The 26,318-nt window shown below is 48.8% G+C and overlaps 1 protein-coding gene across 5 annotated transcripts in view; it reads right to left on the bottom strand.

Annotated features, from left to right (window-relative positions):
- The window catches only part of FRY (FRY microtubule binding protein), a 645,836-nt gene that overhangs the window by 450,305 nt on the left and 169,213 nt on the right, over positions 1 to 26,318 (bottom strand). For 3 of the 5 annotated variants that reach the window (XM_075337348.1, XM_075337345.1, XM_075337344.1), the window contains exon 1: positions 25,552 to 25,783. The exons of the other annotated variants lie outside the window; for them this stretch is intronic. In XM_075337348.1, coding sequence (XP_075193463.1) covers positions 25,552 to 25,768 — 217 coding nt within the window. In that variant the 5' untranslated portion in view covers positions 25,769 to 25,783. Of the gene's footprint in view, positions 1 to 25,551; positions 25,784 to 26,318 lie in introns of those variants that run through there. 5 annotated transcript variants of the gene reach the window in all.

The following is a 26,318-nucleotide window of genomic DNA, read 5'->3' on the forward strand; positions in this document are numbered from 1 at the left end:
TAAAAACAAGCAACTTTTATATTCTCCTCTTAAAGGGCTTGTCCACTAACTACTGGGTCAACTCCTTCCAATTGCATATGCGTCCCCCATGTAAAATAATAAAGCGTAAACTCACTTCCTGTACCAGCGTTGTTCCAGTGGTGCTGCGTTTCGAGTTCCTGGGGCACACGCGACGTTGTGACCCAAACATGAGCACCACTTAAATTCAGTACTGGCGTCTATCTCCCCGCCTTTGGCCCAAACGATCCACCCACACGTCTGCTGATAAAATCAGAAGATATGTGCGGGGATCACTGCCGGCTCACCGCAGCAGCCGGCGGCGATTACCGTGACATAACCGATGATGTACCAGAAGTCATTGGTCGTGAAAGGGCTAAGGCATAACTATCGCCCCTCCCATTAGGGGTGGGAGCCTTAAGTATCTGGTGCCTCCCAGTAATAGGCTAGGGACACCTTAACAAGGTGCGCATGCTTCTTCTAAAAGGGACAGGTAGCATGCATCCCCTAGGCTGGAGACCAAGAAATCCCACACAGCATGAACAGAATCTGGGGCCTAGGCTGGAGCTGAGAACTGACACACACATGGGCATCCGCAGAGGGGAAGATCTGTGAACCGCACTACACGTGGATGGCAATAAAGGGATGCAGAGGATCATGTGACATGTGGGCGGCCATGCAGATAAGCAGAGGACTGCACAGCACAAGGATGGCCATGCAGGAAAGAGGAGGGAGCAGGGACATGGCGTTAAGACGCCACGGAGCGCTGGCGCACTGGGGAAGCTGGCGCTACAAATGGTTAAAAAAAGCATGATCTGGGGGTGTACCTGAATTCTAAGAGTATTCAATATAATAAAGTATTACATATTTACTATTATAGAAAAATTAGTGTAGGAAAAAAAATAATATATTGATTTCAGATGTATAGGTAAGTTAGAAAAAGGTGTCTGTGGAAAAGGTAAATGTACCATAAGCGTAACAGTAATGCCTTAACATGTAATGGATGACTGGAACATAAATAAGAGCTGGATGTGTAAAAATAAAATAAATATTATACAGTACACCGGTACATGGCTCCAAGTGATTGGAGCTTCTCTGATCACAGCTGTATAACTAGTTAGATGCTGCTGTCAATCGCCATTAGTGGCATAAGGGGGATTGGACCCAGAGTGGAGGGTTCTGCTGAAGGCCTCTCTCTCTCCTCACTATCTTTATACGCCTATGAATCCCTTAACTTTAGTGTACCTCCCCGCGGCCTCGGCTGTGGTCGCTGAGCTGCTCGGATCCGTGCTCATGTACTGCGGGTGGTGGCTCGAGCCTCTCACGGACCCGGGGATCACGACGCTCTGAAAAGGAGTAGTGGCGGTGCACGCAGGGGTTAGGGTGATTGTTTGGTGGAATTGGTAAAGTTCGCGACACCATCCACGGGTTGTGGTGATTGTATGGTGGACACCACCGCTGTCGTTGACTAGGCCTCCCGGGGACGGTGTTATGCAGCTCGGTGTTAATCCCTCCGTGGGCAGGGGGTGATGGTCCCGGGGGCCCGCAGGAAGGTGAGGACCGGGGTGCAGGGCGCAGGGTCGCGGTGCAGCGCGGTGCGGTGCCTGATGGCACTGGTGTACTCACTCTGACACAAGATAACGGAGTCTCTGGTAAACCAAACGGTGTAATAGACGGGGCCCACAGCCGGCTGCGGTGTTCTCCCTGGACGGGTTGGTGGCGGCTGTCATTTCCTTTGCACCGATGTTATGTTGTGAATGACTCCTGTGCCTGGACACTGGTAGTCCGCACCCCGGCGTGTAAGTGTCGTAGGATTCCGTTTGCCCGCAGGCGCTGGCCCTTTGGATCTCTTGCCTTTGGCGGTGGCACTTATCCGGGATGGTTGGGCTGTTGCCGTCAATCGGGACTTTGGTGGGAATGAACCCCTGAGGTCCAGACCGCAATCAGTAAATTTGACTATCAGGGCAGTTTCTAGCCTAGTCGGGGTCTGAGTACCCTGCCTGGTGCTTGGCTCCAATCGGCTCCCTGGTTCGGTACCGGCAGGCTACTGCCTGCCCCCGGTCCTACGGCTCCACCGACCGTACCCCAACTCCTGCAGACGGCCACCACCGTCTGCCGACCTTGCTGGAGGTGCCTGGGCCCCGACCCAGACACCTAAACAGTCCGTGGCAGGCCTGGTCCCAGGTCTGCCCTTGACCTTCCCTCCTTACTCCTGAGCTCCACTCCACTCACTCACTGACTGTCTGACTGTTTGTGGTCTTTTCCCACCTCCAGGCCTGTGAACTCCTCGGTGGGCGGAGTCAACCACCTGGCTCCGCCGCACCTGGTGTGGACATCAGACCCTGGATTGTGGCAACAAAGATTTTAGTGTGACTGTTGTCACCTGTCCGGGGAAGGGATGTGTGTGGTGTTGTGTGTGACTACCTGGCTAGTTCAGGGCGTCACATTAGTAAAATACCAATATATTGCAATGCTAAAATATATTGCAGTGTATTTTACAAGCAAATACCGTAATTGCTTTTTAAAGTCCCTTAAGGAGTTTATAAATATTTGACATAATGGTATAGAATTTTAAATAAAAAAAAAATGAAAACTATAATCTAAGTTCAATTTACTCCTCTTTTCTCATACCTAGAATAATTTAAAAAAAACCCAATCACAACATATTTGGTATCAACATTTTCCTAAAAGCCCAATCTATGAAAATTTAAACAGTATGAAAAACGTCATTAAAAAAAAAAAAAAAAAAAAAAGTGTTAGAAATTAATTTTTATGGTCATCTTGCCCCCCCCCATAAAAAATATTTAAAATTTATATAGTTTTATGCATTCCAAAATGGTATCAGTAAAGACTCAACACAAAAAGTCAATCAAAGGAAAAATAAGGAGCTATAAATCTGCAAAAAACAAAAACCTCAGGTTATCAGGTCATTGTTACTGCGCAATAAATGTCATAAAAACAAACCCCCAAAAAGGAATGGTGGAATTGTAATTTTTACAATTTTTTTTTATTTAATACTACTACTATTTCACCTCACTTGGAATTTTAATGCAACATATTTGATAGCAGTTTGTTTTGTACACTGAGAAAGGAGAAAGCTAAGGAAGTCGCTGCGTTCTAGTATATTTATCGTCTAAAAATATCTAGGGCACATTACCAAGACCACATCCACCAGAATATGAGCAAATTTAGACATTTTCTGCACAATGGTTTATTTTAGTATAATGTACCTTTTATAAATACACTCGTGCCTGGATGGGACAGGAAATAAAAAGTAACAAACACAACAAAAAATATATTTAAAGAAATAGACCAGGTCACTGAGTACACAAGCTGCAATGCTTTTATACATTATTTAGGTCATGATTCTTATGATTTGTGTCACGAGGGTCTCCTGTCCTTGGGAGATGTGGGACAGGTGTGGGATCTAATTCTCACATTGCCTTGTAAGAATCTGGGTTTTTAAAACATTTTCTTTCTTTTGGTGCAGCAATTGTTCAGGACTCTTTCTTTGTTGGTAGTTCCTAGTTAGTTCAATCTCAGATGCTGTCGGTTTGTGACCGCTACCTTTCCCTTCAAATAGTCACATGTTCCACCACCTTATGTTGGGTATAGAATATAATCATTCTCAACTGACCCCCTTGGAGGGAGGAATCTTTTTGTAGCTGCTGGAGTCCTGTTACTGGCAACCCTGGTGCATGGCTGCAACTGTGGGAGCTCTTGTGTATCTTTTTTGTCCATGTCCCCCTGTCTGTCTGCCTTCCCCTGTGTCTTATTACAGTAGTTGTAAAGTCTAGTGCACTCACTGGTTGTGGCACTACACAAGATGAGTGGGGGGGACTAGGCACATGTTGGCGACAAGGGGAAGGACTTTTATAGGGACGTTAGGGGAGCTCAGGGTTCAGATACAGGTTAGTGTTAGGAGGTGACCTGTCCCCAGCTCCCCATCATCAAGGTCCTCCTCTATCTTTCCATCCCCATTGTAACCTCTGTGTTGTGCCATGTGCCAGACGATCCTTTGCCCATGCCTGACAGTTTGAATCAAGACTCAGGTGTATAAACGGAAAAACCTTGTGCTGAATGGTTGTAAACATGATCATTTCTGACATCTTTATTATCGGTAGAACATCTCTATATAATATAGTAAGGGGATCTGGACAACCAGCACCCTCATCCATATTTCATCTAGATTCTAGAAGATAACTTACCGTAGGTGAACTAATAGAAGCAAATTCTAGCCTAAAGTCCTCATACACATTAGAGTTGTCTAAGCTTGCCGATTATGGCGGAATTGGCTGCCCATTTGATGTGAATTGGGCTCTCCAGACTCACCACTGTCATATTATGTCAAATGAAAAAAAGATTGGACAGTTTAATCACCTGATCCTTTTGTTCACTGGGAAGATGACGCTCCTCTTGCAGCGCCTTTCTCTCCTCTCCCTATTAAATCCACATGTATACTCAACCAAGGGGAGCAGTCATGTGTTTTGGGGAGAGAGGGATGAGTAGGGAGCAGTATGAGGAGATAGTGTCCATACACATGTGGTTGCTAACTCCCAGAGCCCTAAAGAACCCCATACACATTAGATTCAAACTGGGCAATATTCAGGGGAGACTCTCTCCTTTCTCCCCATTGAAAACACATGTCCACTTGATTGAGCCAAGTGTTCATTTAGATGGGTGAGTTGGGAAAGACTGCAGACTGTTCACCCAACAGTTATCTCATGTTTATGGACAGCTTTAGGGCATGTTCACACAACATCTGGCATGCCCATCACCATGATTCTTCAGGAAATGCGGCATCTTTTTTTTTTTATTATGAAACGACTTTTCAATCAATTTTTTGCAACATCTCTGTCTGACGGCTTTTGGGTGGCTTCTGCCTGAAGAATGGGTTCTTTTTTTAACCACTTCACATCTTTGTACATCTGAAGCAGTCAAATTATGCTCGAAAACCTAAAAATATGGACAGGAAATTATTTATACACTAGCTGTAGTACTCTGGCATTGCCTGGGATGATAACTGTCTGTCTGTCTCTCTCCTAGTCTCTGTCTGTCTGTGTCTGTCTATGTCTCTTTCTATCTCTGTGTGTTTGTCTCTCTGTCTGTCTCTTTCCCAGTCTGTCTGACTCTATCCCTATGTGTCTGTGTCTCTATCCATGCCTGTCTGTGTCTATCTCCCCGTCTGACTCTGTCCCCGTCTGAATCTGTCTCTGATTGTCTGTCTCTCTTTCTGTCGGTCTCTGTCTGGCTGCCTCTTTCGCTGTCTGCCTCTTACTCTGTCTGTGCCTATATCGGTCTGTCTCTTTCTCTCTATCCGTCTCTCCACCGACATCTTATTACCTCACACATAAGCTTCTTATACTATGAATGTCTTTTGTTCCTATAGCAACCACTCACAGCTTCTATTAATAACCTATAGCTCTCAACTCCATTGACTTTAATAGAGGCAGGTTTTTTGCAGAGTAACTGTAAAGCGCGGGGTTAAATTTTCCCATCAAAACATAGTCTACGACGTTCACTGAGTCACATGAGGCGTCTGTGCAAAATTTCGTGATTGTATATGCGACGGTGCAGATTCCTTTAGCAGACACACACATACACTCAGCTTTATATATTAGATTGCATATGTTCATTCTTTTAAGCGTTTATCTAGCATTTTTCAGGAGGTTACAGAGCGGAACCACCTGAAAGAGACATTGTGTGCACATACACTCAGTAAGAACTGGTTCATATCCAGACTTGTTCCAAGTACTTCCAGTGTGTAGGCGTGTGTAAAATTAAATTTGAAGAGTAAGGGGTACTTTGCACACTATGACATCGCAGGCCGATGCTTGCGATGCCAATCGCGATAGTCCCTGCCCCCATTGCAGCAGCGATATCTTGTAATTGCTGCCGTAGCGAACATTATCGCTATGGCAGCTTCACATGCACTCACCTGCCCTGCGACGTCGCTCTGGCCGGAGAACCGCCTCCTTACTAAGGGGGCGGGTCGTGCGGAGTCACAGCGACGTCACACGGCAGGCGGCCAATAGAAGCGGAGGGTCGGAGATGAGCGGGACGTAAACATCCTGCCCACCTCCTTCCTTCCGCATAGCCGGCGTGAGCCGCGGTGACGCAGGTAGGAGATGTTTCTCGCTCCTGCGGCTTCTCACATAGTGATGTGTGCTGCCGCAGGGAAACGAGGAACAACATCGTACCGTCGTTACAGCTACATTATAGAAATGTTGGACACGACACCGATGATAAGACTACGACGCTTTTGCGCTCGTTAATTGTATCATACAGGATTTACACACTACGATATCGACAGTGATGCCGGATGTGCGTCACTTTCGATTTGACCCCACCGACATCGCAGCTGCGATATCGTAGTGTGCAAAGTACCCCTAAATGTCAAAGTACAGATAGATTGTAACTCCAATATTTCTTCAGAAAGCCACTTAGTTTCTGGAGCTTTGTTTGGATCACATTTGTGATCGTGCTTTGCCAGTATGCTGGAATAAAACAGGTTTACCTAAGCGGATCTAATAGATCACTAGGAACCAAAATAGTGTCCTCATGATTGCAGTTGGGCCAGGACACATCAATACACCACAAACAAAACTGTATGGAATAATGAGTAGACTACGCTGTTCAATTCAATCGTACACAGTAAAAAAAATAAATAAATTGGGATTATTTGGGTGACCATGTCACTGTATGACAGTGTTTGGAGACATCCATGTGCAGTACACATCAGGAGCTTTTCACTGCATATACAAATGGACATGCGAGGTGTGAATGTAGACTAATGCTTGGAACAAGCTCTGAAGAATTTAGTCCTAATGTCAGAATCTCTGGACAAGTACTTCAGAAGTAAAAAACAGTAACATATAAGTAAATGGACTGCAGAAACATTTGGGACTGGAAATATTAGGGTAGGTAGACAGTTTTCTCAGTTATTATTCACATATACAAGAAACATACTCAGACATATTGCATGTCCATGAAGAAGTGTGTAAAAAAACAAACACTCAAGGAACCAGTCTTACCAGTGCATTCATCATGAGCTGAGACCACTGTAGAAAAATTGCTAAGGGCCGATTTGAAAACGACCATAGCCATAATATACTTGAGCCAAATTAAGACTTTGCCTTGGAGTATCATTTACCTCATTTATGATTTTTGTTTTCTCCCAAACTCTGCAGTTAAAGGGAATCTGTCAACAAGTTTTGCTACCTCATCCATCCACAAAATAACGTAGGCAAGGAGATTCTGAATCCAACGATGTATCACATAGATTACTGGGTGCAGCCGTTCTTACACAATCAAAGAATTGAGTTTCAAGAATGTAGCTGAGCCCAAGGAGCTGTCCACGCCCACAACAGGCTCTCTATAGAGATTATACATTTAGGCTATGTGCCCACGGGCGCTCATACCTGCGGATGTGTCTGCTGGTACGAGCGCATATTTCCCGCAGCTGCCCACCGGCGTCCGCAGCTATTTTTAGCTGCTAGATTACAGCGGAATAGCTGCGGGAAACATGCGGAGATTCATGCGGCTTACCTGCGGACGTCACGGCCTCTTATCTCCATAGCGGAGGGCCAGGACATCCGCAGGTAATTCCACATGAATAATTGACATGCAATTATACATGCGGATGCCTACATCCCCAGCATATTGCGCAGCCGCACTTTCCGCAGCGTGGACACAGCACTCCCCATGTCCCATAGGATAACATGGGGAGTGACTGTACATGCTAAAACCTGCGGATTTATCTGGAAAATCCAGAAAAATCTGCAGAAACAAGGTCCCGTGGGCACATAGCCTTACTGTGAGGTGTCAGAGGAGGGGAGTGTCAGACTCCTGTGCATGTGCCAACAAGACATAGCTTTATTACCCTATGATTAACAATGCTTTTAGTTTAAGCAAACAACAGCACACAGCCTGATAAGAGAGGCATAGTTTGTTTTTGTTTAACCCTTACAGCATGTGATCCTAAGCTTGCATACCAAAAACCTGCTGACTGATGCCCTTTAAAAAGGCATACTAAGAAGATGCATGCTGCCTGAACAGCAAGAAGCATTAATGAGAGACCGCCTGCTATTGCAGCATGTACATTTCAGTCTGAAACTCTGCACAGTTTCAGAGAAAGCATATGTGGCGCCCCTGACCTGGTCAGGCACCACTGAGTACTGCACCCATGCTGGGGACAGTACAATACAGGTAATCCAGAAGGCTGACCGAGGTGTGACTACACAGGCGCATAGTGATCAGGTCTCACACATGTACCTATGAGAGGACCCCTGGGGATCCCAGGAGGGGGAAAAGCCTTCACCTTCACTGGAATAGTGGAGGGGGCCAAAAGCCTCCATCTCCTCTCAAGGGGTGTGGTAAGAGAATCTGGTTGCTAGGTGGCGTAGGCAGGCACAAAAGGGAAAAGAGAAGGAGGAGTAAAGAGTCTGCAGCAGAGTGTGGAGGAGTGAGGAGCAGGAAAGTGAAGCTCTGACAGGAGCAGCAGTGAAGGTCCCAGATGTGAGCCGGTTCAGAGCAGAGTCCAGGGAGCTCCGAGGAGAGCTGACCCCTTCCCCTGGGCTGCTGTAGTCTGACAGCGTCCGCGCAGTGGCTACCGACGGGGGAGAACGGTCACCTAGGAGTGCTACCCGAAACCCATCTCCAGCTAGAGAGAGAGCACAGAGTGGGAAGTAAGGAGACTGCTAGGGAGAACCAGGCCCAAACGGGCGGCAGATCCCGGAGTGGGGATAGATCCACCTTTCCCTGCTAAACCTGCCGGTGTGGGGCCCTCAAAGCCCACACCACAACACCACAAAAGCCGCAGCCACGTAGCCACAGTTAGGGCCCATAGCTCACAGGAGGCAAGCAGCTGGAGTGAGCTGGTCCAGGCCACAAGCAAACGGCAAACGAAGGGGAGTGAGGCTTCAGCAACTTCCCTGGGTGACCCCCATAGGGACTAAAAGTCGGGGTTACCCCAAACCACCAAGGGCTAAGGAAGGCGAGTTGGTAGTCACCATCAGAAGTCAGCCTGAAGGATACCTGGTTCCCGCCTGGTTCATCCCAGCTACGCCCGGGTTACTCACCCTGCCACCTGAAGTGAGTAAAAACCCTGAAAGACATTCTGCCTGTGTGGAGTTATTCTGCGCCTTGTGGTTCTACGCACCTACACAGGGCCCTGGGGCTTGCCTCACTCTCAGGAGGCTATTCCAACTAACTGCACTCACCATCAGCCCCAGGCGTCCCTCAACCTGCAGTGGCGGTCCCTACTGGCCGCAATACTGAGAGTGGCGTCACGACAAGAAGAAGATCTCCTACCTGTGACAGGATCCAGCCGAGTGGAGTCCCTGAAGGTAATGCACCGACACAACACCTGTGGGGCTTCACATCTGGCGTCACGAACAGGACGCCAGGACTAGACCTGTTCAGACAGGTGACTATGTGCCTGGGCGGTCCGCTTGAAAAATTGGAAGCGCCGCCATATTGCCACCATGAAAAGCGCGCTGAAAAACAACAGCAGCCCGCGCTGGGAGAAGTTACCACCCACGAAGAGGTGTGGCTACCCAGAGATCCCCTGCAGGGTTCTGACCTCGCTTGTGAAGAGGGCGGAAGCGTTCAGAGACGTCGGGACAGAAAGGGAGCCAGAAGCCTGCTGCTGGGAGAGGAGCTGCTGAAAGAGGCAGAGCGGAAACTGAACAGCTTGCTACTAGAGGCAACGACGAGTCCACTGCTGGGAAATCGTACAGAAGAGGGCGCAGAAGAAATGGCGTCTGACCGCAGAAACCCAGAACCGGGCTCCGCTGCCTGGTGGTATCGGGAGCTGGCCCAGTTCTGCGACCGACTGGAGACCCGGGTCGTGGAGCAGATCAGAGAAGAACGCATGGAACTTCTGGAGATGGCTGCCGCGGTTCAGGCCTATGAAGGGGGAGCCGCGCGCCGAGCGCCAGACCGAGTGGCAACGACTCAGACCCCGATGCTGCCACCGATGGGTGAGTCCAGTATTACCCCTGTCGGCCCGGATGCCCCGACCCCTGCTGCCACGCCCGCGGTCCCTGAAGAGGCGCCCGGCGCGGCGACGCTGAGCCAGGCCGCAGCCACGCCAGGTGCGGCCCGCCAAGCCCAGGCCGCCGCAGCGATGCCCTGCTCGGCCCACCAAGACCCGGTCCCTGCAGCGATGCCCTGCCCGGCCCGCAAAGAACCGGCTGCCACCGTGACCCTCATCCACGCCGCAGGTGTGACGCTGACCCAGGCCGCCGCCATGCTAGGCCCGGCCCGCCGAGACCCCACCGCAGCCGCAACGCTCGTCCGCGCCGCAAGTGAGGTGCTGAACCAGGCCGCAGCCCCGCCAGGTGCGGCCCGCCAAGCTCCGATCGAGGCAGCGACGCCCAGCCCAGCCTGCAAAGACCCCATCGCAGCTGCGACGTCGATCCAAGCTGCGCCAGAAACGCCCATCCAGGCCGCCGCCATGCCTGGCGCGGCCCGCCAAGACCAGGCCGCCGCCATGCCAGGCGCGGCCCGCCGAGACAAGATTGCATCACCATTTTCCCCGGCCTGCAAGGCCAGAGCAGACACCGCTCCCCAGTCCAAAGAGGTCCCTGCTGGAAAGCCCACGCTGGGGGAGGACCCCGCATACTGGCAGCTGAAGGCTGACATGGAGGCCAAGTTTCCACAATGGTTGGTGGACCAGTACATACTCCCTCCGCATACCCCCAAGACGACTCCTGCAGCAATCATGCCAAAAAAATCCCTGCCTGGGCCTGCTGAAGAAAGTCCATCCCCAGCACTGCCACCAAAGGAGTGCTCAGAAGAACTAAGGGGGAGGGGAGGCCAGGAAGCTGAGGAGCTGACTCAGGAGCCATCAGCAGTGGATCCATGCCCAGAGCCGGAGATGTTGCCATATTCTCGCTGGGATGAAGAGGAAGATTTATCCAGCAACCTCACCTGGGAGCCTGCCAGCAGTGAAGCAGCCACCCAGCAGAATCAAGCCCGCAAGACACGGCGCCGTAGCCGAAACCAGTTGTCACCTGCTCCGCCATCCCCAGAGCAAAGAGATGACATAACGGCCAGAGACCTAGAAGAAAAACGGTTCCTGAGAAGAGCCAAAGCACAGGTCAGAGGACCCCTTTGTAGAGGAATTGTGGAAGACTTTAGCCTGAAGTCAGGATACGGGTTCATCGTTGCACCTGGTATCAAAGAGGGCATTTTTGTCAATAGACGAGACGTCAGAGCCCACTTGCCCAGAGGACATCCTGGCAGAAACTTAAAGATGGGAGACTCCGTACAATTTACCATGCATCAAGGAGAAAGAGGGTGGTATGCGCTAGATGTAGCACCATGTTCTAAAGAAGAAGAAAGGAAAGACAGCGATAAAGAAAGAACAGACAAAGAACCCACTGATGAGACTACCACAGATGAAGAAAGAGGTCAAGGAAGCAACAGGTGCCGCAGCCCTACAGGCCCAAGCCCTGGTGAGGAGGAGTCTGCATAAAGTTCATGTAAAGTAAAGCAAGTTACCAGTTTTGAAGTTTTTGCAACGTTTTACAAGTTTAAGAATGTGCCCACATAAACTGATGTGAGAAATGAACCTTAAGGCTATGAACTGGCTATAGCCACAAACTCTCGCAGTGTAAATAGTTACACCAGAGGGCACCACCACCACCAGAGTCAGCCTGTTTAGGGGCTTGGCTCGTCTGCAACCAGGGAGCCCGTCCGTATATAGGGCCTTGGCTTACCTGCGACCAGAGAGCATGCCTGTTTATGGGGCCTGGCTCTCCACCACAAAGAGGGTACCTGGTCAGCACCAACTGTGAAGGCCGCCTCTGGATCCTGCCAGAAGTGGCTGAAGGCGCGGCTTCACCAGGCCAGGTATACCCTGAAGACCACCAGCCCATGAAAGCCGCCTCTACATCCTGCCAGAAGTGGCTGAAGGCGCGGCCAACGTGAGAGGGTTTTGGGTGGGTTAACGGACTTGTGGGTGGAGGGTGGTGATGTATGGTACCTGGTGCTTTTAAAAATGTTTTACATGTTTTAATGTTTTATGCATTTTAAAATGTTGTCTTGCAGCCCGAGGACGTGCTGGTGATAACTAAGGGGGAATGTGGCGCCCCTGACCTGGTCAGGCACCACTGAGTACTGCACCCATGCTGGGGACAGTACAATACAGGTAATCCAGAAGGCTGACCGAGGTGTGACTACACAGGCGCATAGTGATCAGGTCTCACACATGTACCTATGAGAGGACCCCTGGGGATCCCAGGAGGGGGAAAAGCCTTCACCTTCACTGGAATAGTGGAGGGGGCCAAAAGCCTCCATCTCCTCTCAAGGGGTGTGGTAAGAGAATCTGGTTGCTAGGTGGCATAGGCAGGCACAAAAGGGAAAAGAGAAGGAGGAGTAAAGAGTCTGCAGCAGAGTGTGGAGGAGTGAGGAGCAGGAAAGTGAAGCTCTGACAGGAGCAGCAGTGAAGGTCCCAGATGTGAGCCGGTTCAGAGCAGAGTCCAGGGAGCTCCGAGGAGAGCTGACCCCTTCCCCTGGGCTGCTGTAGTCTGACAGCGTCCGCGCAGTGGCTACCGACGGGGGAGAACGGTCACCTAGGAGTGCTACCCGAAACCCATCTCCAGCTAGAGAGAGAGCACAGAGTGGGAAGTAAGGAGACTGCTAGGGAGAACCAGGCCCAAACGGGCGGCAGATCCCGGAGTGGGGATAGATCCACCTTTCCCTGCTAAACCTGCCGGTGTGGGGCCCTCAAAGCCCACACCACAACACCACAAAAGCCGCAGCCACGTAGCCACAGTTAGGGCCCATAGCTCACAGGAGGCAAGCAGCTGGAGTGAGCTGGTCCAGGCCACAAGCAAACGGCAAACGAAGGGGAGTGAGGCTTCAGCAACTTCCCTGGGTGACCCCCATAGGGACTAAAAGTCGGGGTTACCCCAAACCACCAAGGGCTAAGGAAGGCGAGTTGGTAGTCACCATCAGAAGTCAGCCTGAAGGATACCTGGTTCCCGCCTGGTTCATCCCAGCTACGCCCGGGTTACTCACCCTGCCACCTGAAGTGAGTAAAAACCCTGAAAGACATTCTGCCTGTGTGGAGTTATTCTGCGCCTTGTGGTTCTACGCACCTACACAGGGCCCTGGGGCTTGCCTCACTCTCAGGAGGCTATTCCAACTAACTGCACTCACCATCAGCCCCAGGCGTCCCTCAACCTGCAGTGGCGGTCCCTACTGGCCGCAATACTGAGAGTGGCGTCACGACAAGAAGAAGATCTCCTACCTGTGACAGGATCCAGCCGAGTGGAGTCCCTGAAGGTAATGCACCGACACAACACCTGTGGGGCTTCACACATATTTCAAAATTCTGGTCGGAGAGATGAGACTATGATAACTAGTTTGAATCCAGTGACTCCCACTTATCACTTCACTAGATTGATTAGCTCTCTTCATGAGGGTGTATAGGAAAAGACCTGTTAGTCTTGAGATGTATGGTGGGAAAGAGCAGAGGATAATATATCCAGCTGAAATAACAGATCCAGTCTCTTCTATATGCCACCTGTTTTTTGGGCTACATTAATCAGCTGGCAGGCTTCTTTTAAAAGGCTTTGTGACAACTGTCACAAGGTGGCACCAGACACTACTAGTATGCAGTAAATGTAGAGGTAGTCAGACAGGCCGAGATCATAAACCAGGAGGGTACGACAGTGAACAGGGGGCAGACAGACATGAGGTCAGGGTCCCAGGAGAGTACGTACAAAATACAGGGAGCAGGCGGGGACGTGCTCAGTAGGAAGTCAGAGGTCAAAAGCCGGGAAGTCACAACAGAAAAAGGGGAGAACAGGCAGTTAACAGGAGTCCGGAGTGGAGAGACCAAGATTTGAACACTGAGCACCACAGGAACCAACAGCACAACTGTAAACAGGAAGTACAACTGGCGGCGTTCTGAGCTAGAGCAATCACCGGGAACGAGAAGCATCTGCAAGAGCACCTCCCAGGACCAGTGTGAAACCCAGTGCATGTAAAAACAAATCAGCACAGCATTCATCCTGCAAAACACTCTGCATCATAAACAACATATACAAGCTCTGCAGGAGAGCCTAGCAAAGTCCAAGCGTTCCAGTGATGTCTTGTCAGAACTATGGTCCTGACGGATCGGTGTGTTTGAGTGTGTTGCACCTATTTCTACCCCCAGTGGAACCAGCCCCCCAGGTGGCTGGCTTCATGACCGGGGAAGTCCCATGATCGTGATGGCCACCCCCCTGCCTACCCTGAGCCATCCCACCTTATGTGAAGGCTCCTAAAAACTGTATGTAGAGTGTGAATATGGAACACCAGTGATTAACCCCCCCTTACCTGAGAAGGATACCGCACCTTAACTGAGGCACAGTACCCTGTGGCTACCAGAGTCTCAGGGGCGCCAAAGACACATACTCTTACCATACAAGAACCATATACTGGTCTGAGAACTTAGAGCCTCAGAGGTTATGTGGAGCCATATGACTTCTGAAGTCCAAAAATTGTAGATAAAGCCAATAACTGAACTAATCATTCATTTACTGCTTGTTTCCCAGGTTCTGAGATGTGCGGCCATTCATGATATGACAAGCTGGTCATTACAATCTTAATTAAAACTCAAAGCCACATAAATAATGGGAAAGTTTTTAATATAGCTGAGCATTACAGGCACAAGCCTCCATGTTACCGTATGGTGAATCAGCCTTGGGTATTTTGGGTCAGGCATTAACACATGCATTGACTAGGCTGCAGTTGGGCAGCTACACACACACGGAAGAAATTAGGTCATGTAGGAGATATATAAAAGCATGACCTCCCAGATATTACTGATAGAGACAGCTATGAGTCAATCGTTTCATGGGTGGCATGTAAAGTAATGCTTAGGACTTGGGATAGACAAGCGACATTGGCCCACACAGTTGTACTTGCCGACATCATTGGCATTTACAAGACTGTCGAGTGGAATTTACCAATTTTTTTTTTATACCTAATATTCAGCATTAAAAAAAAAAAAAAAGAAAAAAAAAAAAAAAAAAATCAGACTAAATTAGTCTTTTTCTACTGGGTTTGCATCATGAACGTTTCCTGCCATTAATTGTCGGCGTTGTTTGCTTTGTGAAATTGTGCAAGACACATTGTTGTCAACTTTTAAGAGGTAGACAAAGTTTGGAAAAACTGTACTTGGGAACAGGGTGACGGAAAAGTAATAGGATACTTTAAGAAAAATGGATTTTAATTGGTCTATTTCAGAAAAATGGGACTATGGACTAGTCTGGTCTCTTATTTGGACAAGACTGCGAGTTTAAAAAAGGGACAAAGCTTGTGCGTCCATCTACAAAGAGGCCAAGCGAACGGAACTGCATACGGACACCGTCACATCCCCAATCTAAGGGCATTATGGGCTCATGAATTGAGGCAGTGGTCTCTACGTACCTACAAGGCTTCATTTATGCTTTTTTTCTTTATTTTTTGGAATGGAAGAAAAATCGGATCATTTTTCAGCAGTGTGCGGTATCTACTTCTCATATTAGTTTGGCACCTGTTTTTCTCATATGCACAAAATAAACAGTAAAAAAAATGGGTAGCATGTCGCGGGCGGAGGAGGGGACGCCGCGCTCTCCCACTGCTCGGGTCCGGCTGCCGCTGCGGCTGCTGCGGCCTGCTGCTGCGGCTGCTGCGGCCTGCTGCTGCTGCTCGGTGGCTCGAGCGATGGGCCGGATCCCGGGGACTCGAGCGGCGCTCCTCGCCCGTGAGTGAAAGGGGATTGGGTTTTGGGATAGTTTATTGTCCGTGACGCCACCCACGGTTGTGGTGATTTGTTGACACCACCGCTGCTCTGTATGGGGATCCCGGGAGTGATGGCATGGAGCAGCTAGATGTTAGTCCTCCCCTCCGTGGGTAGGGGGTTGGTTGTCCCGGGGCCCAGTGATGAGGAGGGTGATGCAGGGCTTGGTGAGGTGCAGGGACGCGGGGGCAGCGCTGTACCTTGCGGCACTGTGGTACTCACTCAGCCTGAGACGATGACACAGTTCTCGGTAAAACACACGGCTGGAAAGACTGTTCCCACGGACGGCTGCACTTGCTTTCCCCAGTAGTTAACGGTGACGGTCCCTTTTCCTGCACCTAAGATGATGATGGTTTCGATGGGTTCCCACCGGTAACCCGCTCCCCGGCTTGGATATGGGCCGGAGGAGCCCTACTTTGCCCGCAGGCGCTGGCCCTGAGAAACTGGTGCCCTGGCGGTGGCGGTGTCTCTCTGTAACGGTTGGACTGTTGCCTTCAATCGGGACTTGCTTGTTGGGAGACCCAGAGGTCCCCTTCACTAACGGATTTGGCAAATTCACGGCGACTCCTAGCCTTGCCGGGATCCGAAAGGCCCCTGCCACTGGTGCTGAATGTTCTTCGTATACTGCTCCGGTACCGCCGGGTCACCACCCGTCCGCGGTCCTTTCGGCAACCTCCAAACAGCCACCCCTGCAGACAGTCACCGCCGTCTGCTGACCTTGCTGTCTCTGTCCGGGGCACACACCCGGACCAGCTTCAGGCTTTACAAACTGTTCCTTTTCACTATCTCTACTCTTACTGTCCTCCTTTACCACTTCCTTCTACTTCACTCCCCTGGCTTGAACTGCCTGGTTCTCCCGCCTCCAGGGCTGTGAACTCCTCGGTGGGCGGAGCCAACCGCCTGGCCCACCCCCTGGTGTGGACATCAGCCCCTGGAGGAAGGCAACAAGGATTTTAGGTTAGCCTTGGTGTTCCTAACTGGGGTGTAGGGTGTGGTGGTGTTGTGACCTGTGACCCCTGGCTTGCCCAGGGCGTCACAAGCACACTGATGTCACTGAATGCTGCACATTTGTTTCATGTGCTCATCTACTAGAATGGTAACATTTGATCCACAAATCACAAAAAAGTGGACAGTCTGCAAAAAAAAAATAAAGACACGAAAAAGTCCATAGACTATAATGGTAAGTGTTTATCTGTCAAATACGCAGAGCTCATAACTGAAACAGGAATGTCTTACTGAATATTTAAAAACTACTTAGGTTGTTCATAGCACAAAACATTCAAATATCCTGCATTATTCATATATCCTTCAGACCTGTGGCGCCATCTTGTGACAGTAACTTCTGACTGGATGAAAATCAGAAGTTATGTCATTAAGCTCCCAATTTAAGTCTATGAAATCCAAAACGAGGCTCTCATAGACTTGTATTGAGTTGTAACCTACAGTGCGCTCCATGAAACACTGGAGCTGCCAGCAGGTGACAAAGACAAATCCCAGGAGATTTACCAGAGCGGTAGCGATAAAAGATGAATCCACTAGAAGGGCAGTAGAAGACAGGGAGCAGAGGGACTTAAAATTAAAGCACCACTTCAACAGTGCAATAAAAAAATAATTACCATAATATATCTTTTATATATACATACATACATACATACACACACACACACACACACACACACACACACACACACACATACATACACAGAGTACAGACCAAAAGTTTGGACACCTTCTCATTCAAAGTGTTATCTTTATTTTCATGACTCTGAAAATTGTAGATTCACATTCAAGGCATCAAAGCTATGAATTAACACATGTGGAATTAAATACTTAACAAAAAAGGGTGAAACAACTGAAAATATATCTTATATTCTTCAAAGTAGCCACCTTTTGCTTTGCACACTCTTTGCATTCTCTTGATGAGTTTCAAGAGGTAGTCAACGGAAATGGTTTTCACTTCACAAGTGTGCCCTGTCACGTTTAATAAGTGGAATTTCTTGCCTTATAAATGGGGTTGGGTTCATCAGTTGTGTCGTGCAGAAGTTTGGTGGATACACAGCTGATAGTCCTACTGAATAGACTGTTAGAATTTGTATTATGGCAAGAAAAAAAACAGCTAAGTAAAGAAAAACGAGTGGCCATCATTACTTTAAGAAATGAAGGTCAGTCAGTCCGAAAAATTGGCAAAACTTTGAAAGTGTCCCCAAGCACAGTGGCAAAAACCATCAAACGCTACAAAGAAACTGGCTCACATGAGGACCGCCCCAGGAAAGGAAGACCAAGAGTCACCTCTGCTGCGGAGGATAAGTTTATCCGAGTCACCAGCATCAGAAATTGCAGGTTAAACAGCAGCTCAGATTAGAGACCAGGTCAATGCCACACAGAGTTCTAGCAGAAGACACATCTCTAGAACAACTGTTAGGCTGGGGCCAAACGGGGCACTACTGTGATGCTCGCATGAGACTCGGCTCGCGCTGGCAGCACAGCAGGAGCCAAGGGAGACCTCAGCTGCGAGGGGCGGGCCGGCACGGAGGAGGGGCAGGAGGGATTTCTCTCCCTCTCTCCTCTGTAGCCGGCTATTGCCATTCTCGCACTGCACTGGCAGTCCACCAGTGTACCGTGAGTGCAGTGCGATTTTTCTCTCGCCCCATTCACTTGAATGGGTGCGAGAGAAAGAGTCTCAGCTTACAATCGCAGCATGCTGCGATTGGTTTCTCGGTCCAATTAGGGCTGAGAAAATAATCGCTCATGTGTGCTGACACACAGGCTAGAATTGGTCCGAGGGGAATGCGATGTTTTATCGCACTCCACTCGCACCGATTTTCTCGCCGTGTGGCTTAGGCCTTCAGAGGAGACTTTGTGCAGCAGGCCTTCATGGTAAAATAGCTGCTAGGAAACCACTGCTAAGGACATGCAACAAGCAGAAGAGACTTGTTTGGGCTAAGGAACACAAGGAATGGACATTAGACCAGTGGAAATCTGTGCTTTGGTCTGATGAATCCAAATTTGAGATCTTTGAATCCAACCTCCGTGTCTTTGTGTGACGCAGAAAAGGTGAATGGATGGACTCTACATGGCCTGGTTCCCACCGTGAAGCATGGAGGAGGAGGTGTGATGGTGTGGGGGTGCTTTGCTGGTGACACTGTTGGGTATTTATTAAAAATTGAAGGCATTCTAAACCAGCATGGCTACCACAGCATCTTGCAGCAGCATGCTATTGCATCCGGTTTGCGTTTAGTTGGACATTCATTTATTTTTCAACAGGACAATGACCCCAAACACACCTCCAGGCTGTGTAAGGGCTATTTGACTAAGAAGGAGAGTGATGGGGTGCTACGCCAGATGACCTGGCCTCCACAGTCACCAGACCTGAACCCAATCGAGATGGTTCGGGTGAGCTGGACCGCAGAGTGAAGGCAAAAGGGCCAACAAGTGCTAAGCATCCCTGGGAATTCCTTCAAGACTGTTGGAAGACCATTTCCGGTGACTACCTCACTGTTTCACACTTTTTTGTTAAGTATTCCATTCCACATTTTGGTCTGTACTGCTTAATTTTTCATTATATATATATATATATATATATATATATATATATATATATATATATATATATATATATATATATATATATATATATATCACCCTGGACTAGCCAGGTCGTCACAGGTACTGCAACACACACCCCCACCCCGAGACAGGCACATCAGCCAGACACAAAATCCTTGTTGCCTCCCTCCAGGGGCTGATGTCCACACCCGGTGGGATGGAGCCAGGCAGTTGGCCCCACCCACGGAGGAGTTCACAGTCCTGGAGACGGGAAAAGGAAGGGAGTTCAGTGAGGGAAGTGCAAGGGAGAGGAGTGAGGAGTAAACTGACCGTGTCCGGGTGTGTGGCCCGGGCACTCAGAGCAATGTTGGCAGACGGTGGTGGCCGTCTGCAGGAGAGGCGAATCAACGCGGAACCGTAGGACCGGGGTCAGGCGGTGGCCCGCCGGTACCGAACCGGGGAGCGAAGTGAAGCCAGCACACACCGGCAGGGCCTGCGGACCCCGACCAGGCTTGGAGTCGCCGTTAAGAGGTCAAATCCGTTAGTGACCGGAACCCCAGGGGTTTCCTAACAGCCAAGACCCGATAGAAGGCAACGGTCTGACCAGTAGAAGGAAATACAGCTACCGCCACAGATAGAGTTCCAAGGGCCAGAGCCTGCGGGCAAAAGGGCTCCTCCGGCACATATACACGCTGGGGAGCGGGTTACCGTTGGGAAGCCATCGGGACCGAACATACACAAAAGGTGCAGGGAAAGGCAGCCACCACCAACCGTCCGGGAGAAACCACAGCAGCCGGCTGCGGGACCCGTCCATCCAGTCGTTTGGTTTACCAGAGACTTTGCGTACATTTGTGACTGAGTGAGTACAACCGTGCCATCCGGCACCGTGCTGCGCAGTCCAGGCGACCCTGCACCTTGCCAACCCTGCCTCCCCGTCACCTCACCGGGCCCCGGGACCACCAACCCCTACCCACGGAGGGGGGAAAACAACATCCCAGCTGCTCCCTACCATCGCTCCCGGGATCCCCGTCATCAGCAGCGGTGGTGCCCACCTTCACCACAACCCGTGGGTGGCGTCACGGACTAAATTCCCAAACCAAACCACCCCTTTCACTCACGGGCGAGGAGTGCCACTCGAGTCCCCGGATCCGGCCCACCGCTCGAGCCGAGCAGCCATCGCAGCAACGCCGGACCCGAGCGTTAGCGAGCACAGCTACATATACATATACATACATACATACATACATAACATACATACATACACACACACACACACACACACACACACACACAGGAGTGGTGCTTTAACCTGAAAAATGGCTCACAGAAGATCAAATTTTAAATTACCCATATAGACAAGGCATATGTAAGACAAACAGGATTCCTTTTTTTATCATTACTTGACAAGAGCGGATGACCTGAAGTGACTATTACAGACAGTAGGGCTTGTCTGCCAACACACATATTTACCAGGTCAAATTAATTTCAATCACTACTGCAGCAATTATCACTTGGCAACAATGGCTATGGGTCATCAGAATTGCGCAAAAAAAAAAAATTATATATGAAAATAAATCATGGTAAACAAGAGGTTCCCAGTCTCTGGCTCTTCAACTGTTTCAAATCTATAAGGACGCGAGGACATGTTGGGAGTTGTAGTTTTGTTGCAGAGCTACAGGTTGCAAATCACTCGTAATTCAAGGCCACGTGCACACGCTGAGTATTTCATGATTTCTTTTACCTCAGTATTTGTAAGACAAAACCAGGAGTGGGTGATAAATACAGCATTGGTGCACAGATAAAGCATATGGCTACAGGCTGCAGCCCCCAGCCGTGCGCTTATCTTGGCTGTGTATCAAACTAAGAATTATTTATTTAAATAATAAAAAAAAAAAAAACAGTTGCACGTGATTCCTCTTATTTTGATGCACAGCCAAAATAAGTGCACAGCTGGGGGCTGCAGCCTGTAGCCGTATGCTTTATCTGTGCTGGGTATCATAACATGGGGAAACCCTACACCAATTATTTTTGTTTTAATCAATTTTTGCACCATAATAGAGACCCACAGACAGGGTCTGTGATTGGCTGCAGTCAGACGCTAATGTGTCGCCCAGGGAAGGGGGTACTCTGTCCCGGGCGGTTGCAAATGGGAATGTCACTTTGGTGGCTGTTGCCTGGTCCCGTGCCCTGGGGACGCTTAATAAAAGGGGAGTATTTACAGGGCATAATAGAGTTAATGTTTGTGACACCACCTGTGGGTTACAGTTAAGAATGGAGAACCGCCGCTGCCCAACGTGGGTATTCCCAGGGATGGTGGTAGTGGCAGCTATGGTGGTAGGCCCTCCGTAGATTGAGTCCCCGTAGCGTGGAGCGTTTGGAAACCCCGACTGTCCCTTTTGGGGTACAGTCTGCTTCTCCGTACAGCGGGCAGTACGTACCCTGCGGGGAGGAAAGTGTCCGAAACCCGATCATAGTTTACTGCTGATGCCCCCGGATTATTTAGTTCGATGAAGTCCTCACCATGCAGGTATTTATCAAACCGTTTGAAACTTGACATTTGACCTAGGGCCCTGTGCCCCGTGCGTGCTCCGGTCCCAGCGGTATCTCGGTACCCGTTCTGGCGACCTGTCTCCTGTGCCCCCGAGGTCACCATTACACGGAGCCAGCTCAGGCATGTCCGTACAACTCTCCTGTGTGCTCCCTTCTCTCCTCACTACCGACTGACTGACCTCTCCAACCAGGCTGGCTATACCCAGGGACTCGTTCCCATGGCGACCATCCCCTTACATGGTTAACCCTCCATGCCCAGTGTGGAGAGGAGAACTAGGATTTTAGATGTGTCTTGGTAGAATCGGCACTGGTACTCCAGGTCCCAGGGGGTAGGTCCTGCATCCCCAAGAGGATGCAGTTGCTTGTAGTGCCCTGAGGCTCTCAGGGGTGCTATACTAACACGCAGGCTGGGGTTGCATCTGACTGCAACCAATCAGACGCCAGGATGGCCAAGGGAAGCAGTGCATCTGGATTAGCGATAAATGAGCAGCCCCAGAAGAAGAATGAGTGACCTGGAAGCAGTTACAGCCATGCCGGAGACTCGGTAAGTAAAAAGCTCTTGCTTCATTTTTATTTTCTTTATTTTTCTCAATTTCCAGAGTGCTGGACCCAGATCATCAGCCAGAGTTTCCTGATTACTCTGGGCCCGGGTTCGGCACTTGGGTAAGTTTGAATCTGCGCAGATCCAGACTTTTACAGTCCGGGTCTACTCATCACTAGTCTTGACGTGACATCCTACGTGTTGGTGTGTATTTGGCTTGCAGGCCAAAAGGTGGTAAATGTTTATTTTGTTATTTACAAGAATGGTAAGGTACTTTCCAGGTTTCAAATTGTGACAGTTTTTCAGAATGTCCTAGAAAGGCTTGGTCTTAACCAGAGAGAACTTTCATCTCACTTTTTTTCGAATTGTGGCAACCACCGAAGCCGAGAGATTGTGTTTAAACTGGTTGAGTTATTTGTTTTGCATGTTTCTAATTGTTTTCCCTCTCCATCCCGCAGACCTAGATGTGTTTGATTTGGATTCTGGGTCATTCATTTGTTTATTTGGGGGCTTAAAGAGCTGATGCCATTACAGGAGGTAAACTATTGGCCTTGACGGGAATGAGGGGAGAGTACATTGGATTGGCATACGGTGACAGTTAAGGGACAAGAAAGGGGATATTTTCCCAGATTGGACCGTTCTCGTGTCGGAGGGAACAGTGAGAATCAAGTTGTCTAGAGACCTGATTAGAAACATGAAGTTTGATTTGATTTGCATTTTATCCTTTTTTCCAGGGTCATTATCGTATGGTTGGAGATTGATGGTGTAACGCTCGATCAGTGGAAAGAATGAATAAAGTCAGGGAGTACGTTAATAAGATGGTGTCTAATTTTGTTAAATTGAATGGTGGCCTGGTGGTAAGGCTCGTAAATGGGATGTATTTTAATAATGTGGGTTTGGACTTGGGGGAAGGAGTAGATAAAGCAGTCAAGGTGTGGCAAGACTCAAGGGATCACCCCTGAACGTTGTGGAAGTGAGGAGGTCAGGGATGGCCTTGGTTAAATGGGGTAGGAGTCACTTCAACAGTTAGGGGAGCCTTCATTACTAATGGTGGTTAATTCCCACTGGGACAGGACATTATTATATGGGCAGTATCATGACAGTTTACCAACCCCGAGTTGAAGCAGTGCAACTGAGGATTGTTGTATCCGACACTGTCCAGTGTTAATGGGCCATCCAGGATCTCCACAGGAAACTAATGGTGTACTTTGTATACTTAATAAAGGCTGCTGTGGCCATATATATTATCACTCAGTGTTAGGTCTTTATTCATTAAAGGGAATGTATCACCAGGTTTTTGCTCCCTCATCTTAGAGCAGTAGAATGTAGAGCCAGAGACCCTGATTCCAGCGATGTGTCACTTACTGAGCTGCTTAGTGTCATTTTTTATAAAATCAATGTTTTCTCTGCTGCAAATATAGCAGTTATACAGATCTCATTAATATACTGGACTACCTGTTAGCATGCCAAGTAGTCCTCTAATGATAATCTATTGCTGATTAATGAGTGACATCGCTGGAATTAGGGTCTGTGCCCCTACATTACGCTCCTCTCAGATTAGGTGGCAAAAACATGTTGACCGATTTCCTTCAATGCCGTGGACACTCTCCATTACCCTAGTAATGTCAGACTATAAGAGGAGGTTCACCCCTTTTCATTACTAGTCACATGGATATTATGTTGATACCTTGTGTTGCCAATAGTGCCTGTGAGCGGCGCTGTGATCACTGATGTAATGTCAACTTCCTGTTGACCTGACATCATCGTGGCCGGCCCCAGTCTCCGTGAGTCCCTGGGCTGTGGTTCAGAGTTTCACAGCTCGTCACAGCCCAACATTTCCCTGCAGTGAAGGCGAGAGTAGGAAGATGCAGGGCTGTGATGAGTGGTGAAACGCCAACCACAGCCCAGTCACTCAGGAAGACTGGGGTCCGCCTCAGTTGACGTGACATCACTGGACATCACAGGTCACGTAAAGGGGTGAGCGGACCGCAATAGCACGAATTAGAGGCACTATTGGCAACACAAGGTATTTGAGAGAAACCTTGTTTCTCAACATAAATTATCAATGTGGCCAGTATTGAAAATGGGTGAACCACCCCTTTTAAGTAATGGAATGCAGGGGCCCATATACTGTCCTGAAACAGGGCCTGTCTGTGTCCGCCATTGGCACCATATTAGGGTACATTCACGAGGGCAACAACTGTAATTTACCTCAGATTTCCTCTTTACATTGAAAATTTATGCTGTATACATTCTCCACGGCACGTGAATGAGGTTTTGTAAAGTTGTACAACATTGGAGGATCGGTTTGTAAGATGCAGAAGAAAATCCACTTCATATTCAGTCAGTGTGAACAAATTCTTAGGAATCACTCAGATATCAATGTCTCACAGACCCATTACACTGCGTTCAAAACACTGCGATGTACAGTACAAGCACAGTGGATGAGATTTCTAGAAATCCTGTGCCCACTGTGCTTGTTTTTCCCGCAGCAAAATCTGATCTCCGATGCGGCTTTCCAAGCCGCAGCATGTCAATTGTTTGATGCCGAGACACGAGTGTTCTCCACAGGGAAAACAGAAGAGAGACCACAACTGCCCGAGCCCAGATCGTGGGCACAAGTAGCTGTGGTCTCCTGCGGAGGAGACTCGCGGCCCTACAGGTCAGGACCTGCGGCGTCCAGGACTCAACAGGTTCAGATTGTTGGCACGTACCCTTATAGTCTGAAACTGTTCAAACATCCATTTTTTTTGTAATATGGACAAAACCGAGACTTTTCTGTGGCATCCTAGTTCCATTTCTCATGAAGATGCTTCAGAAACCTGACTATAAAATGGTAAAACCTGACAAAACACCGATGAAGATCTGACTCAGCAAAGCGATGGATTTTTATTTCCGAAAAAAAGAAATCTGGGTTCTGTTCGAGACCTATGTAAGATTATACTCAACAGGTCACTATTCTTCTGAAATCATGGCAAAATGCCAGACCTTTGTAGCATAATTAGAAGGATCACAACAATGGAGACGTGAAGATCCCCTAATACATTTCCAGCTGAGGGGACATGGTCTCCGAGGAGAAATAGATCACACCAGATAGATTTCTGGCCATACAGAGCTTCGCCACCTGTCATCTTACCTGGGATAATAGTAGGTCTTTTCTTGGTTCTTCTTATAGGATCCAAAACTTTCATGTTTTTCGGAATCTTTACCTTAAAATCAACCCCCGAGAGCAGCTCTGGAGGAAGGCTGCTCCGTCTTGAAAGTCCATTGTCACTTGCATTAAACCAAAGCTTATTCCTAGTCCTGGCATAGAGACTGCTGTCATCCAGGGCCATGGTGGCCTGTTTATCCATCGGCCAGCATTAGTTACAGTAGAAATGAAGGCATTTTTTCTGGAGTGCCGCCTGCATTTTCACATTTGCCCATACACTTGTTTTGGGAAGTTTAGCACAGTGATGGGCGTTCCCATCTACAGGTGTAGGATTACTAAGCAGCACCTCCCTGCACCAGGTAAGAGGAGGAGGGGAGGACAATGAAAACTATTAGATCAACACAAAGATTTGCACCGACTTCAAAAGACGCAGATGATCTTCCACCCGGCTGTACAAACACACATAAATGATGGTTTCTCCCCAGGTGTTGCATGGTATGTCATACCACTTCCTTGGAGGCTTTTTTTTAGTTAATCACGCCTGACATTCATGATGAATGAATACACACACCTGACTGCAGAAACAGAAAAATTTACACCAGGACAAAAAATAAAATTCCAACATTCACTTTTGCTTTTGTTCTTTTTGGGTACCCTTTATTAATATTTTTTAATTGGCTTTCCCAGAATTGTGAGCACGAAAAAGGATGTGAGTCGCGCAGAAAGTTATGCTGCAACTTTGATATTATTGT

This window comes from Anomaloglossus baeobatrachus, chromosome 2, assembly GCF_048569485.1.
Source record: "Anomaloglossus baeobatrachus isolate aAnoBae1 chromosome 2, aAnoBae1.hap1, whole genome shotgun sequence".
Taxonomy (NCBI): Eukaryota; Metazoa; Chordata; class Amphibia; order Anura; family Aromobatidae; genus Anomaloglossus; species Anomaloglossus baeobatrachus.